The sequence below is a fragment of the Chenopodium album genome, chromosome 8, assembly GCF_948465745.1.
Source record: "Chenopodium album chromosome 8, dcCheAlbu1.1, whole genome shotgun sequence".
Taxonomy (NCBI): domain Eukaryota; kingdom Viridiplantae; phylum Streptophyta; class Magnoliopsida; order Caryophyllales; family Amaranthaceae; genus Chenopodium; species Chenopodium album.
In genome coordinates this window covers 59,920,975-59,936,731 of record NC_137841.1, presented here as the reverse complement: position 1 = coordinate 59,936,731, position 15,757 = coordinate 59,920,975, and the positions used below count along the sequence as shown (strand labels likewise).

At 35.2% G+C, this 15,757-nt stretch overlaps 1 protein-coding gene across 1 annotated transcript; it reads right to left on the bottom strand.

Moving 5' to 3' along the window:
* Window positions 1-4,297: 4,297 nt before the first annotated feature.
* LOC145641917 (large ribosomal subunit protein uL10c) lies at window positions 4,298-5,270 on the bottom strand. Its single transcript, XM_081692946.1, has one exon. It carries the CDS (start codon window positions 5,169-5,171, stop codon window positions 4,485-4,487), a length of 687 nt encoding a protein of 228 aa, XP_081549072.1. The 5' UTR covers window positions 5,172-5,270; the 3' UTR covers window positions 4,298-4,484.
* Between the last annotated feature and the right edge of the window lie 10,487 nt (window positions 5,271-15,757).

Genomic DNA, 15,757 nt, shown 5'->3' with positions numbered 1-15,757 from the left:
AGGTGAAGCCATGAAGGCATACAGTAAATGAAACAGCTTGCAAAAAATTTGACCAAAAGTTACATTCAAATATAGAGTATTTTATACGAACATAATAAAAATAAGCTTTATGAACCAATAATGTTTCACAGGGATGCATCATAAATTCATAATGCCATGTCGTAGTAAACACAAAAAAATAATAGTGTCCCAGATTTTCCATTTTCATTAATAAAATTATCTCTATAATTTTATTTTTAATTCTAATTTGGCACATTTTTGCTAACCGTACAATTTTGACAAATTATACCCTTAGTTGTCAATTAGTAAAAACTTTCTATAAAAAAAAAATAAATAAATAAAAATAAATAAATAAATAAAAAAAAAAATCCTTTTCTGGAAAGTAACAAATCCAATAGCAATTTACACACCAAGCGAATATTGTTATAGTAGGAAATGTAGGATATAACCAAGCAAAGACAACTTGGTAGCCACTTTGTTCATAGCCTTGTGGTAAAGAAGGCTATATAGGTAAAGGGAGTGATATGTAGCAACAGTGGTCAATATGATGGCATCTCCCTTGTGAATTTGTGATACTAGGCAACTTAGATGCATTATCAGTAACACATACGCGCAACATTCCACTATTCCATGTAAAATTATGTAAACATAAAATTCTATTCTTTTAGTTTATGATCTTGTACCATATGAGATACTACCTCCGTTACATATTATTTGCAACGATTTGACATAAAGTAGAGAGGAAAAATGTCTAATCGTTGCAAATAATATGTAACGGAGGTAGTATATGAACTTTGATTCAAATACTAAGATTAGTAAGATATGAGCAAGTATAACAACTTAGCAGTTAGCACCCATCTCTAGCATGTAAATAGATAAGTTACAATATTCTGAAAAAGAAACACAGAATGACATATTAAAACAAATAAAAATGGTTTGCATCAAGAACAAAACAGTTTTTATATGGGTTGAATAACTAACCTGAATTTGTAAACCAGGAACCATTTAATAAGCAGTTTTACATTTCACCATGAGAGATATCTCATTTCCCTTTCATCAACTTCGATACGTAATTACCTGCCATTGATATGCATCTGCAAATAACAAATGCATTATAATGTCAAATCTACTTGACAATCTTCTTCAGGATAGACAAATTTCTACTGGATGCTCCAATACAAGAGAGACCATAATGATCATGAAACATAATAGGCAGTTATTTTTTCTGACACAATCCATCATGAAACAATGGTCAAAAAACATATTCAAACCAATTTTTCCCAAATATTTCAAAAATTAGGTGTTATGGTACATTTATCATAATAATATTCTTCTGATTTTCTCATCTTGTCAGATGATCCAAAATTATTATTGTGACTCTGCTGTTTTTGTCAATCAGTGTACATTACATTTTAGAAGACAAAAGAGAGGATTGACGGTAGTCATGATCTTCAAAGAGTGAACATACCACTGTAAAAGGGAAGTGAGCATTTTTTCATACGAATATATTATATGTAATCCAGAGTGGGGTATAAATAGCATGATCTCTCTTCACAATTTAGCAGATACAAAGTAATTACTCAACTAGACTTCCTTTGTGGGCTGCAAGGTCAGCTCAGCTGTGTCTACAGGTGAAGCCCAAGAAGGGTGGAATAGTCCAAAAACAAACTTGGCAGATAAGGAAGAAGCTATAGGAGATAAGCAATATCCTCTGCAATTACTACCAGAAAGAATTTGTAATAGACTAACATTAACAAGGGTAGTTTGGGAATTTTAGTACTTTTAGGTTAGTAGCCCTTATTTCTAACTAAGCCTTAGTATAAATAAGGGATAGTGTATGCATTAGCTATCATGTGAATTGTGAGGAAAAATGTTGAGAGTAGTAACCTCAAGTTACTAGGAGAGTGATAACCTAAAGTTATCAAGAGAGTGATGGCCTTAAGCTATTAATCTATCTTTTTGTATCCAAATTCTGCCATTATTAATCTAAATTATCAAGCTTTTATATCTTAATTAGTCCTTAAATTAGAAAATCCTAAGTCAGTCCATAACAGAATTGACCACTTGTGGGATGGGGGCTTCCTTTTCTGTAACTGAGTTAGTTCAAAATAACTACAAAGATTTCAAATTACAATTCAACAGCAATTGCAACAAATCAAACATTGTAACAAGTAGTTGCAGAGAATCAAGCATCTGCAGGACAGGCATGGATATTTTGGACAAGATGGCTCTAAGTTAAAACATACGAAGTATATCCATAACATTTACATCCAATTAATAACTTTAAGGCCCTAATAATCTTGGAATATCATCAAAACCATGCAATATAGCAAACACAATAAAGGATCTCGAACAGAAAAAAATAAAAAGTAAAAAATAAAAAATTCAGAAACAAGCTGAATAACAAACCTTTTTCATGTTATTCTTTGACATCTTTGGTTTCCTTTGAATACACAGCATGCTCTAACCAATTAAAGGAACCATAAACAGGATAAAATAATGCTACAGAGTATATACAGAATAGTTCATCTGCAAGCTTGCCTGTATAATTGTAGAAGTATTCCTCATCAATAAGTCTGTCAACAGAAACGCGCATGACATTTCAGAACAGAAAGTGGACTTCGCAACAGAGAGAAGCATCTGAAAGGAAGTTGCCATCATGCACCTTAGTATATTTCAAATAACATCCCTTAACTATATATATCAGACGATACGCTGAATAGTGAAAATAAAAAACTCACTGGTGAGAATGATAGATAGTTAGAGACAGGGAGCTGCTTCTCCCATAATCATATTACTGCAACATATATTTTAACATTTACATGCTGATGCTCAAGCTATAAAGTATCTCCTTCAGTGAATCGGAAAATACATTGCCAGAAAATTAAAAAGATCCATAAATATCTCCTTCAGTGGATTTGGGTAAAGTGACTTGGATTTGGGTGTCGTGTCCGACACAGCGTCAGATCCTCCGACACTCTAGGTTTTACAAAAATTTCATATACAGGACACCATATATTTGGGTGTCGTGCCATGTCAAAGTCCCGGAAGATTCGACACGCAACACCTGAAGTACAATAGGGTATCGAAGTGACATAGCCTGGGGCTAAGCCGCTAACCTTCTAGGAAATTATTTACTAAGGCTTAAATCACATCCTTCAGCTTAAAACAAGAAGAATAATCACTTGCTTGTCTATTGAACGCATCTTCAGACACTAACCATTACAATGTCATGGGATCTCTTATGCAGCTCAGAATTACAATCTCTGCGATAAGTATAGGAACAGTAGGCATGACAGCAAGTTATATTGAGGTTAGTCAACAGCAATTCCCTGATAACAACAACCACCATGGTTAGTACTTTTTTTGGGGGGTGGGAGTAACTAACCAGCAGCTGGTTGAACTAAATATTACTTACGATTTTGGTTGTTTAAAGCATCCAAGAAAAGGGACCTCCATAGAGCATGTTTACAAGCACTCTGATATCTTCTTTCACAGGCTGAACAAGTGCTTCACATAAGACATAACCTTACATTTCACTCAACTCATATCTCAAGGCATGCCAAAGCACATTAAATGGCCCAATTTAATGCCTGTGTTCCCATATATCTTCTGCAACACCCATTCCATCTTCCTGAGTTCAATTAACACATAGACCATAGACTAACAGACAATGCCACAATGGTAGTTTGGTCCACATAGTACATAGCACAAATGCTGTTTATGTACTTACACAGGAATACGAGGAACTTCCACGTCGCAGAGATCAAACAAGTTTCTTCATATGACACTCAGCCCATATTTTTCAGTTAGCTTCAGAAACTTTAGATCCAGGACATTTGTTAATATTCTATGGCAACTACTTGTATTGAATATAAATCATTGAGGGCTTGAGGTGGTAATGTATACCTCTTCCTAGAAGGTAACTAGGTGAGCAAGATATCTTCTCTTATGCAATATGAAGAACTATCAATGTCGACATGGTGTTAGACTCACATAGCCCCATAATCGTTGTATCTTCCTGTTTCTAGCATTGATACCATTACATTCAACAAAAGACAAAGGCAATATCAACTGAGCAAAAGAGCAAAAAAAAAAAAAAAAAAAAAAAAGAGCATGACTCCTCATAGAATCCACAAGTAAGCAAGCCAAATAAACATAAATACATATTTATAGTGTATATAATTCGTAAACGATCTGAAAAACTCTTGAAGGGGAAGCAATCATTTCAACCATCCTGCAACAATAACAAGGACCTCCACAATACATCAAAAAACCCAAAAAGACACTTAAATCATAGCCAAAAGTAATTTGGTTCTATTTCATTAAAACTCATGATACAATTCACCAATTCCAAATTCCAACCTCTACAATTCTCCACTACTAAGAACAACATAAAAATTCCCAAATAAAAATAAACCTTTATAAGAAAAACACAATTAAAAACTTACAACAAAATAGACAATAAAATCATCTCAACCCTGCTACTGCTGCTGCTCATCCTCAAGCTTCTTAATATAAGCTTTCAAAACCAGCACCAAATCCCTAGCAGGAGCCTGAATTGTACCCACAAGAGCATTCCCAGGACTCTTCAAAGACCCAAGCAATTTCGCGAAAACCTCAGCTTTAGAAGGCATAGTTTCCAATCTCTTAACTTCATCAGGCCCATAAAACTTACCCTCAAAACAAGCACCAGTAAAATCATTGTCCTCAAGCTTTCTCTCCTTCTGGAAAGTTCTATAAGGCTTAATTGCAACTGGGATTTCTTCAGAATGAACAAAAAGCCAAGCATTCATACCTTTCATACAAGGTTTAATGGCTTCCCATTGGGTATCCTGAACTGCTTTCTCAACAAGGGTGTTCTTAGCAACAAGTAAAGTAGTGTTTTCTGGGAGTGATTTCCTGAGGTCTTGGAACTGTTTAACTGTGAAACCTTTGTAATTGATTGCTGCTAATAAGTAGCAGTTTTCGAGATGTTTTTGCACTGTTTCGACTGTTTCTTCCTTCTTTGTGCGACTGATTGCGGCTTTGATGGTGGTTGTGGGGTGTTTGTGGGTGGAGAGATTGTGGGGTTTGAAGGAAAAGAAGGGATTTGGAGAAAGAGAGGAGAGAGAATGAGTGGGTTTGATTGTGGAGGGAAGGGGTTTGGAGAGGAAAAGGGTGGACTCCATTGTTGTTGCAGAAGATGAAGAGATGAGGTTGAAAGGGCGAAAATGGAGGGAGATGAGGCTTATCTGTATCTTCTCTATTTTTTTTTTTTTTCTTTTTTTTCAATGCGGAATTGGTGATCCGGCGTTTAGTGTAATAGACCTCACAAAACTAACTCATACGAAGTGCTCGGTTATACGGAGTATGGTTTTAAGTAGGGGTGAGCATGGGACAGGTACCCGTACTGTTAGTACTAACGGTTTGAGTACCCGATAACCAAAATCACTAAAAGTGATACCCATAACCGGAACCGATAAGTTCGGGTACCCGGATTTTTGGATCGGTTATCGGGCACCTAATAAGATATCCAATAATGATAATTAAACTTAATTATGTATTTATTATGATATAATTTACAACTAATTATAAACAATAACATATGATCTTGACCAAATTATTAATAATATTGCTAATCATTGATATTATAAAGTGATTATGAAGTAAAGTAAAAGTTAAGATTTATACTAATAGATTTAAGTAGGGAAAAAAAAGCAAAAAAAATGCTTATCGGATCGGATCGGGTAACCATTAATTTTAAAATGATACCCATAACCATACCCGATAACAAATTATCGGAACGGGTACCCGAACCGTTATGGTTATCGGATCGGGTTTAAATCCTCTGTCCTATTTTTTATGTTCCATTTGTGTTCCACTTAATATTATTGGTTGTAATAATTACAAGGTCCCACTTTTCAAATTTTAAAAGGCAAATAAATATTTTAAGAACCAATCATATTTAGTGGAACACCAATGGGACACAAAATATGGGACATATGATTTTTCTTCCTATCGGATCGGATACCCTATTTTTCGGAACGGTTACGGATCGATTTTTCGGGTTGTTTTGCTCAGCCCTGATTTTAAGCCTAAACTCTACTCAAAATCATTTGACTCTACATAAACCTAATAAATTAATCATCGATAATTATATGAATGTTACTTATACCCTTCATATTTCTGTGAATGTTATTAATTGAGTGGTGATTTCCATACTTATATGATATATTGGCTTAAAATAATTTCATTTCATAACTATTTTGAATTCTTGATATTGTTAGTGTTAGGGGTTTAAATTTGTTAGCACCTTAGTGGTCTTAGTGATTTTCAATAGTGAACCATATGCAAGTGTTAACCCCACTAATAAGTCAAGCTACTAATTCTTTAAAGATCCCTTAAAAGCAAAAAATATTTTTTGCCTAGTCTTCCAAAAAGTAAATGACTTTGGACTACTTAAAAATACAACCATCTTTAAGAAGCATCTATTTTAAATAATGAAGAGTCTTTCAAAATGAAGACGGGGAAGGAGAGCCGGAGAGGGGGATGACAGAGTGATGGGGAGAGGGTTGGGGGGGGGGGTTGTTTCAAGAAAAATTAAAAATAAAATTAAACTTTTTTTTTTAAAAAAATGAAGAAAATGAAATTTTGACTTTTACCACTGAAAAAATCACAAAATTATTTTGTACTACCAAAAATTTTAAAAGATTATTTTACCATAAAAAAATTTAAAAATTGTTTTTTACCCCCTTCCGTAAAAAAACTAACGGAATTTTTTAAATTATTTGATTTTCATACCAAACACATCATTTTTAGGGGTTTCAAGGGGCATTTTGTTCTTTAGAACCAATTTGAGGTCAATATTGACAAAAAAGCGATCGAAAATGCTTTCTTTTGCTTGTTTAAAATGGGTTCGCGTGAACAACGCAAAACGAGGCATTTACGATCATTTTTTATCAATTCTGACTTCAAATTGGATCCAAAAGACCAAAATGCCCCCCTTAACCTATGAACAACATGTTTTGCACACGAAAATCGAAGATTTTTTCTAAACTGTTACATTTAACAGTTTTCTTGACAGTAGGTGGTAAAAAACAATTTTGAGAAATGTTTTTGGTGGTAAAATAAAACTTTTAAAATTGTTGGTAGTAAAAAAACAATTTTGTTATTTTTTTTTTTTTGTGTGGTAAAAGTCAAAAAATCATAAAGAAAATTATAAAAATTAAAATAAGCCATTCTAACCAATTAAATTGCAACACGTGTCACATTTAACCCAACACATGTCACATTTAATCCAAGTTATCATGTTTTAATTTTATATAAAACAACAACCCTCAAATATGGTTTAGTTTTTATTATAAAATAAGGGGAAAAGGGAGAAGATTAGAGAGAGATGTAGATGGGAATTGTATTGTCTATATTCATCCATTTCATGACCATCTATATATATACAAGATGTGAACATTGTAACTTATATGGACAATGAAGAGTCCATTCATGAGAGGGTTAATGTGGACTAATGACAAAGGAGGGTTACAAGGATGCTATTAAGACCATACTTAAGGTGGTCATAAAAGAGATAATTACAAGCTATAATGGGCATACATTATTATTTTGTAACACTCCCCCTTGGAAGCCCATTATCTAAGAGAGATTTAATGCGCTTATATGCTGCCTCGTTAAAAACCTTTCCAGGAAAAACTCAATGGGAAAAAACCATGGATAAGGGAAAAAGAGTGCAGCGCGCAATTACTCCCCCTCATTATTATATCACTGAAGATCTTTAAGACGACGCAATCCAATACGATAAACTAACTTTTTAAATGTTGCGGTCGGAAGAGCCTTAGTGAATAAGTCTGCTAAATTTTCACTTGAACGAATCTGCAATACTTTTATATCTCCATTCTTCTGAAGATCATGAGTGAAGAAAAATTTGGGTAAGATGTGCTTTGTTCTGTCACCTTTGATATATCCTTCCTTAAGTTGAGCAATACAAGCTGCATTATCCTCATATAGAGTTGTCGGTGCCTCTTTCCCAGATGATAAGCCACAAACTTCTTTTATGTGTTGAATTACCGACCTTAACCATACACATTCACGACTAGCCTCGTGAATTGCTAAAATCTCAGAATGATTGGAAGAAGTAGCTGCAATGGTTTGTTTCATGGAACGCCAAGAAATGGCAGTACCACCATACGTGAACACATATCCAGATTGTGATCGACCATTATGAGGATCAGATAAATAACCTACATTTGCAAAACCAATCAAATTTTCTTTGGACAACTTTGGGAAAAATAAACCTATATCCTTCGTACCTTGAAGATAACGAAGTAAATGTTTGATCCCATTCCAATGCCTCCGAGTTGGACATGAACTAAACCTTGCTAATAAATTAACTGAAAATGATATGTCGGGTCGTGTATGACTTGCAAGGTACATTAGTGCTCCAATTGCACTAAGATATGGTACTTCAGGACCAAGAATTTCTTCATCATTATCTCGAGGTCGGAATGGATCTTTCTCTACTTCAAGTAATCTTACAGCCATAGGGCTGCTCAATGGATGTGTTGTATCCATAGAAAATCTTTTAAGAACCTTTTCTATGTATGTTGATTGATGTACAAGGATTCCATTCTCTAGGTGCTCTATTTGTAACCCTAAGCAGAATTTTGTCTTTCCAAGATCTTTCATTTCGAACTCTTTCTTTAAATAATTGACAGTCACTGAGATCTCTTCAGGAGTTCCAATGATATTCAAATCATCAACGAACATACACCGCAATTATAACAAATCCTGATCCAAATTTCTTTATAAAAATACATGGGCTAATAGGATCATTCTTATAACCTTCCTTTGACAAATACTCACTTAGACGGTTATACCACATACGCCCAGATTGTTTCAATCCATAAAGAGATTTGTTCAATTTAATACATAAATGTTCTCGAGAACTAGATTTTGCTGCTTCTGGCAACTTGAATCCTTCTGGGAGCTTCATGTAAATGTCATTATCCAGTGGGCCATATAAGTAAGCTGTGACTACATCCATCAAACGTAAGTCAAGTCCTTCTCTTATTGCCAGACAAATCAAAAATCTAAAAGTAGTTGCATCCACCACAGGAGAATATGTCTCCTCATAATCAATACCAGGTCTTTGTGAGAATCCTTGTGCAACTAAGCGTGCCTTATATCTTACAACTTCACCCTTTTCATTTCTCTTTCGCACAAAGACCCATTTATATCCCACTGGTTTTACACCTTCAGGTGTACGGACTACAGGTCCGAATACTTCTCTTTTTACAAGAGATTTTAATTCTGATTCAATTGCTTCTTTCCATTTTGGCCAATCATTTCTTTGTCTACGTTCTTCAATGGATTTTGGTTCATGATCCTCATTATTATCCATAACATCTAATGCTATATTGCATGCAAAAACATCATCGACGTCGATTTGATTTCGGTTCCATGTAATTCCAGACATGATATAATTTGTTGAAATTTCTTCATTATCAGGTACCTGAATTTCTTCCTGTATCATATCTAAATTCTCTTCTGGAGATCCTTCGAAATTTGTTTCTTCAATTTGACCATCATCAATCAATGCTCCTTTTCTTTTCCGAGGATTCTTATCTTTGGAACCTATTGGTCTTCCACGTTTCTGACGTGGTTTAGACTTATTAGCAAATTTATTATGTCCTTCCGAGACATCTAATTTAAATGGAGCATTTACAGCTGGAATATGTAACTTGGTCACTCTTTTTGGGTCAGCAAACGAGTCTGGCAATTGATTCGCTAAACTTTGTAAATGAATTATCTTTTGAACTTACAGTTCACATTGTTTAGTTCGAGGATCAAGATGGGATAATGATAATTCATTCCATTTAATTTCCTTTTCCAGCTCTCTCTTTTCTCCCCCTAATGTTGGGAAAAGTGACCCGTTAAAATGACAATCTGCAAAACGACCCGTAAATAAATCCCCTGTTGTAGGTTCAAGATATTTAATTATTGACGGGGATTCAAACCCAACATAGATCCCCAACCTCCTTTGAGGACCCATCTTAGAGCGTTGTGGTGGAGCTATTGGAACATAAACCGCACATCCAAAAATTCTTAGATGGGAAATATTTGGTTCCTGACCATAAACCAATTGTAATGGGGAGAACTTATGATAACTTGTTGGCCTAATGCGAATTAGTGCTGCTGCATGTAATATAGCATGTCCCCAAGCAGAAATTGGGAGATTGGATTTCATAAGCAATGGTCTAGCAATTAACTGAAGACGTTTAATTAATGACTCAGCCAAACCGTTTTGTGTATGAACATGAGCTACAGGATGTTCAACATTTATCCCAATGGACATGCAATAATCATTGAAAGCTTGAGATGTAAATTCATCAACATTATCAAGCCGAATAGTCTTAATAGGAGTATCTGGAAAATGTGCCCGTAACTTAATCAATTGGGCAAGTAATCTCGCAAACGCCAGGTTACGAGTTGATAACAAGGACACATGTGACCATCTAGTTGATGCATCAATTAAAACCATAAAATATCTAAATGGTCCACATGGGGGATGTATGGGCCCACAAATATCTCCTTGTATACGTTCCAGAAAACTAATTGATTCAAAATTAATTTTAGCTGGTGATGGGCGAATTATTAACTTGCCTTCTGAGCAAGCAGCACATGAAAAATTATTATGAAGAATCTGATGGCTCTTCAAAGAATGTCCACATGAATTCGTAATTATTTTTCGCATCATTATTGAACCGGGATGGCCTAACCGGTCATGCCAAACAACAAAATTATCAGTAAACTTCTGGTTTACTATAGCATGAGTTTCAATAGTATTGATTTTTGTGTAGTACAAACCACTGGAGAATGTAGGGAGTTTCTCTAAAACATGTTTTGTGCCTTGAGTTATATTTGTGATTTGAAGGAATTCGTTATTTTCTTCATTGATTGTCTCAATATGATAACCATTGTTGCGAATATCCTTAAAACTTAATAAATTTCTTTGAGACAATGGGGAGTATAAAGCATCAATTATTTTAATTTCAGTTCCCCAAGGCAATTTTATAATGGCTCTTCCGGAGCCCTCAATAATATTTGTACTACCCGATCTGGTACTCACATTAATCCTTTTCATCATTAATGTAGAGAAGTATTTTTTATTTCTAAGTATTGTATGAGTAGTTGCACTGTCAGCAAGACACAATTCTTCACCATTCATAGCAAACTGAACTTGAGTAATATCCATGTTCTTCATGAAATAAAATATATGTCAAAATAATAAGCATAAAAATAAAGATGATAAATAAATAATTCAATAAAAACACCCAAATAGTTCATAAATTCATTAAGCATATAAAGTCCTTATTACAATCATAGAAAATAACATAAGTAAATAACTAGATAAAGTCTAATACTTAAAGTTGACATAAAATAATATAAATTTAATTATTCCCTTCCGAAGCAGTGAAGAAATCACCAACTTCTAAATGAGTTGTACTGCCAAAATCAAAATTATTCCCTTCCGGGGAAGTAAGGAAATTAGCAACATCGAAATGATTTGCATTGCCAAAATCAAAATCACCTTCACCTTCTTCAAGAACAAGGTTTGCCTCAACTTTCTTTCCTTTCTTCAATGATTCTTGATAAAGTTCAACAAGATGCTTTGGAGTTCTACAAACCCGAGACCAATGGCCTTTTCCTCCACAACAGTAACATATATTGGTCTCAGTTTTCTCTTTATCATCCCTACGTTCCCACTTCTGGTGGGAATGAGAATTTGTGTAATGACCTCCACGACCTCTACCATATCCACTAAAACCACGCCCACGACCGCGACCACGCCATTGGCCACGACCGCGACCACGACCTCTACCTCGACCACTACTGTTGGAATGGTCTCTGTTTTTAGTTTCTTTCCCGCTATGAGTTGTCACATTCGCTTCAGGGAATGGAGTAGATCCAGTAGGACGCGATTCATGATTTTTCATTAACAGCTCGTTATTTTGCTCAGCCACAAGAAGACAAGATATTAATTCAGAATATTTTTTAAAACCTTTTTCTCTATATTGTGTCTGCAGGACAATATTATTAGCGTGGAAAGTGGAGTATGTCTTTTCAAGCATTTCTGCATCAGTAATATTTTCTCCACATAATTTCAATTGAGAAGTTATTTTAAACATAGCTGAGTTACATTCACTAACAAATTTAAAATCTTGCAATCTCAAATTCAACCAATCATAACGAGTTCTAGGGAGTATCACTGTTTTTTGGTGGTCATACCTTTCCTTTAGATTACTCCAAAGGATTTGTGGGTCTTTCACAGTTAAATATTCATTTTTGAGCCCTTCATGGAGGTGATGGCGAAGGAAAATCATGGCTTTAGCCTTATCTTGAGGTGTTGCCTCATTAGCCTCCTTAATGGTTTCACCAAGGTCTTTAGCATCTAGGTGTATTTCAGCATCTAACACCCATGATAGATAATTCTTTCCGGTAATATCAAGGGCCACAAATTCAAGCTTGGCAAGGTTCGACATTTTCACTATACAAAATAACAATACAAGATTAAACAGCATACAATAAACATATACTACATAAAAACAATAATAATACTGTCAATGATTTAATCACATATGAAAGGGATATCATGAGTTATACTACTAAAATGTCTCGTAAAATATGTTAAGAAGCAAAATTAATATCACGACCTCTACGTAATGAAGCAGAAATAATATCATCATGATATCTAATAATCATAAACTAATAATCATAAACTAACATAATTCGGAAGCATATAAGGTGAAGGTGAAAAAATTCTATGAAAGTGGCCGCATATTCTAACATCATGATATAATCATAAACTAAGAACTTTAGTATGTCAGAACCGCATATAATCATAAACTAACATCATGATATAGAACAATTCCTAACATCAATACTTGATATATACGGAGTAACACCTTGTAAAAAAAAAAAAGGGTAATTCCCATTGATACACTCCAGGTATTGACTTTTCTCAGCGGTACCACATTTTTTTTTTGACTTCCTGCTGATACACTTGAGGTTTTGACTTTATAATTGACGTGATTAAATCTGTTAATAAGACGTTAATAACTTAGTAATTCTAGGTTAAAAGCTGAGATTAGGTGAAAAGACTAAAATGCCCCCTTTTAATCCTTCCCTCCATCACCCATAATTAAACCCCTTCCCCTTCCATTTATGTCGATTTGACACAAAACAAACTCCTTGTTCAAATTTCATCTCTCTCTCCTCTGCTCTCTGCATCATTCACGACGAAGTCCAAGGGTTTTGCAAGGGAATTGCGCTGATCTTTTTGGTCTACAAAATCATTAGAGGATAATCTAGCACAATTCAGGTACTTTAGCACTACTACTGTTCATTTTTGCATGATTTGGTGCAGTTGTGATGTTCTTTTTTCTTTGCGATTTTAAGTTAAATTCATGATGTAAATGTTGTATATTTGTGCGATTTTAGGGTTTTTTTTCAGGTATATTAGGTGCGTGATTATGTGTGTTCAATTATTTATGTAGAGTATGTATTTAATTTGGATGAAATGGCATGATCCTGTTTCATTGATTTACTTGAATTGGAATGTATTTGCTTATTTGATTGATTGTTGGATACCTGAATTGGGATTTATGTGCATGTTATAGGTAATTGGATACCTGATTTGGAATTTATTTGAATGTTGTGGATTGTTGGATATGATTTTGAATTTATATGCATGTTGTAAGTGTGTATACTGTTTACCTTCTTTTGCAGAATGGGTGATGTTGTGTTAAGGTTTCATTACTTTGATAAGCATGTTGATCTTGCTGTTGACTTAGATAGATGTAATTTGCTTGATTTGGTTATGGATTTTGAGGACACTGCTGCAGTAGACTCTGAGTTTCCTATAGTCAACCCATCATTTGGTTATGGTTTCAATGAAAAGAATCACCCTTTACTAGATGATGCTGATCTTTTTAAGATGATTCACACCCTAGGTGAGTGTGAGATTTATCACATTTGGGTAGGTTTTGCTAAGAAACCAAGTGCCTTGAATAGAATAACCAATAGGCTAAGGAACAAGTCCAAATCTGCACAACCTTTTGCTGCACCTTCCCAATCTGAACCACCCCATATTGATCAACCTTCTGATACTGCACCCTCAAATGAACAACCCCCTCAAATTGAAACAGATCAACTTGTTCCTGAAACCGAACCTCCCCTTTTTGACCCTTCAAAATGAAACAGATCAACTTGTTCCTGGTTTCAATCTTGGTGAAGAAGATGAGGATTCTGATGGAGATGTTGCACTAAAGGGTTCTATTCCAGCAGATGAGCTAGCACAAGTAACTAGGATTCCAAAAGTGAAGGACAGTTGGAAACCATCAAAATGGTTTGATTTTTTTGATGATGAAGATGATGAGGATTATTTTCAGAGATTGTACAAGAATGGTGAGATGTATGAGGATGCTGACTTTGGTAAAATAACACTCAGACCTTGGATGATTTTTACTGACAAGGCTCACTTCAAGGACACTCTGAAAGATTTTGCTGTTCAAGAAAGGTTTGCCATCAATGTAGAGTATGCTGACAACAAGAGATACAGTGCAGTTTGCCAATCTGAATGCTGTGATTGGAGATTGCATGCCAGCAGACTGGCAGATGGCAGAACATGGGCAATCAAGAAAATATGGCCCAATATACACACTTGCAGGGGCTTAGAGACTTACAACCCCATCTGCAATGTGAAATGGGCATCTCAGAAAGTCATGGAAGACATCAGGGCTAACCCAGACATTCCTGGGAAAGCACTCAATGAACTCCTTTTTCAGAGATATGGCATCTACATGAGGCAGTCAACCTTGTACAGGTTAAAGAGCTATGTGATTGAGCAGTTGTTTGGAGGGCATGATGAGTCATATAGACTACTGCCAATGTATGCTAAGATGTGCATAGAAACAAACCCAGAGTCCAAGGCTTTTTGTGCATGGAATGAAACAGAGTCTATCCCTAAACAGCTTCAATTTTCAAGCCTTTTTATATCATTCACTGGACAATGGAAAGGTCTTTTAAGGGGTGTTAGACCTTTAATTGGTGTAGATGGAACCCACCTCAAAGGTAACTATGGGGGGGGGGGGGGGGGTATTGCTCTCTGCTGTGGGAATAGATGGCAATAATGAGATCTTCCTCATAGCATATGCTGTAGTTGGCCAAGAAGACAAGCAGTCATGGACCTACTTCTTTTGGCATTTGCTGAACATTGTAAAAGATTCATCAAGAGAGCATTGGACTATTATTTCTGATAGGCAAAAGGCAAGTGTTTGTTGCTTTTTTCAAATTTTCATTCTCTTTTTTTTTATATGCAAACATACAAATGCTCATGCTGTAGTCATTGTTTCAGGGAGTTGAACTTGCACTAGAACAAGTATGGCTAAAAGCTGACAGGAGGTTCTGCTGTAGGCATCTAAGTAGAAACTACAAGAAGCTATTTCCAGGCCCTATGATGTATGTTCTATTCTGGAGAGCATGCAATGCTTCTTCAGCTTTCACATTCAGGAAAGCTATGGAGAAGTTGCAGAAAGCAGGAGGAGATGATGTCATGACTTGGTTTGCAGAATTGGGAGAGAAGTCTAAGTGGAGTAAGCATGCATTTGACCCAAATGTTTGCAATGACTCTAATACATCCAATTTTGTAGAGAGCTTCAACTCTACTCTAGGGGTGAATAGGTGTAGGCCTATTTTGACTTTG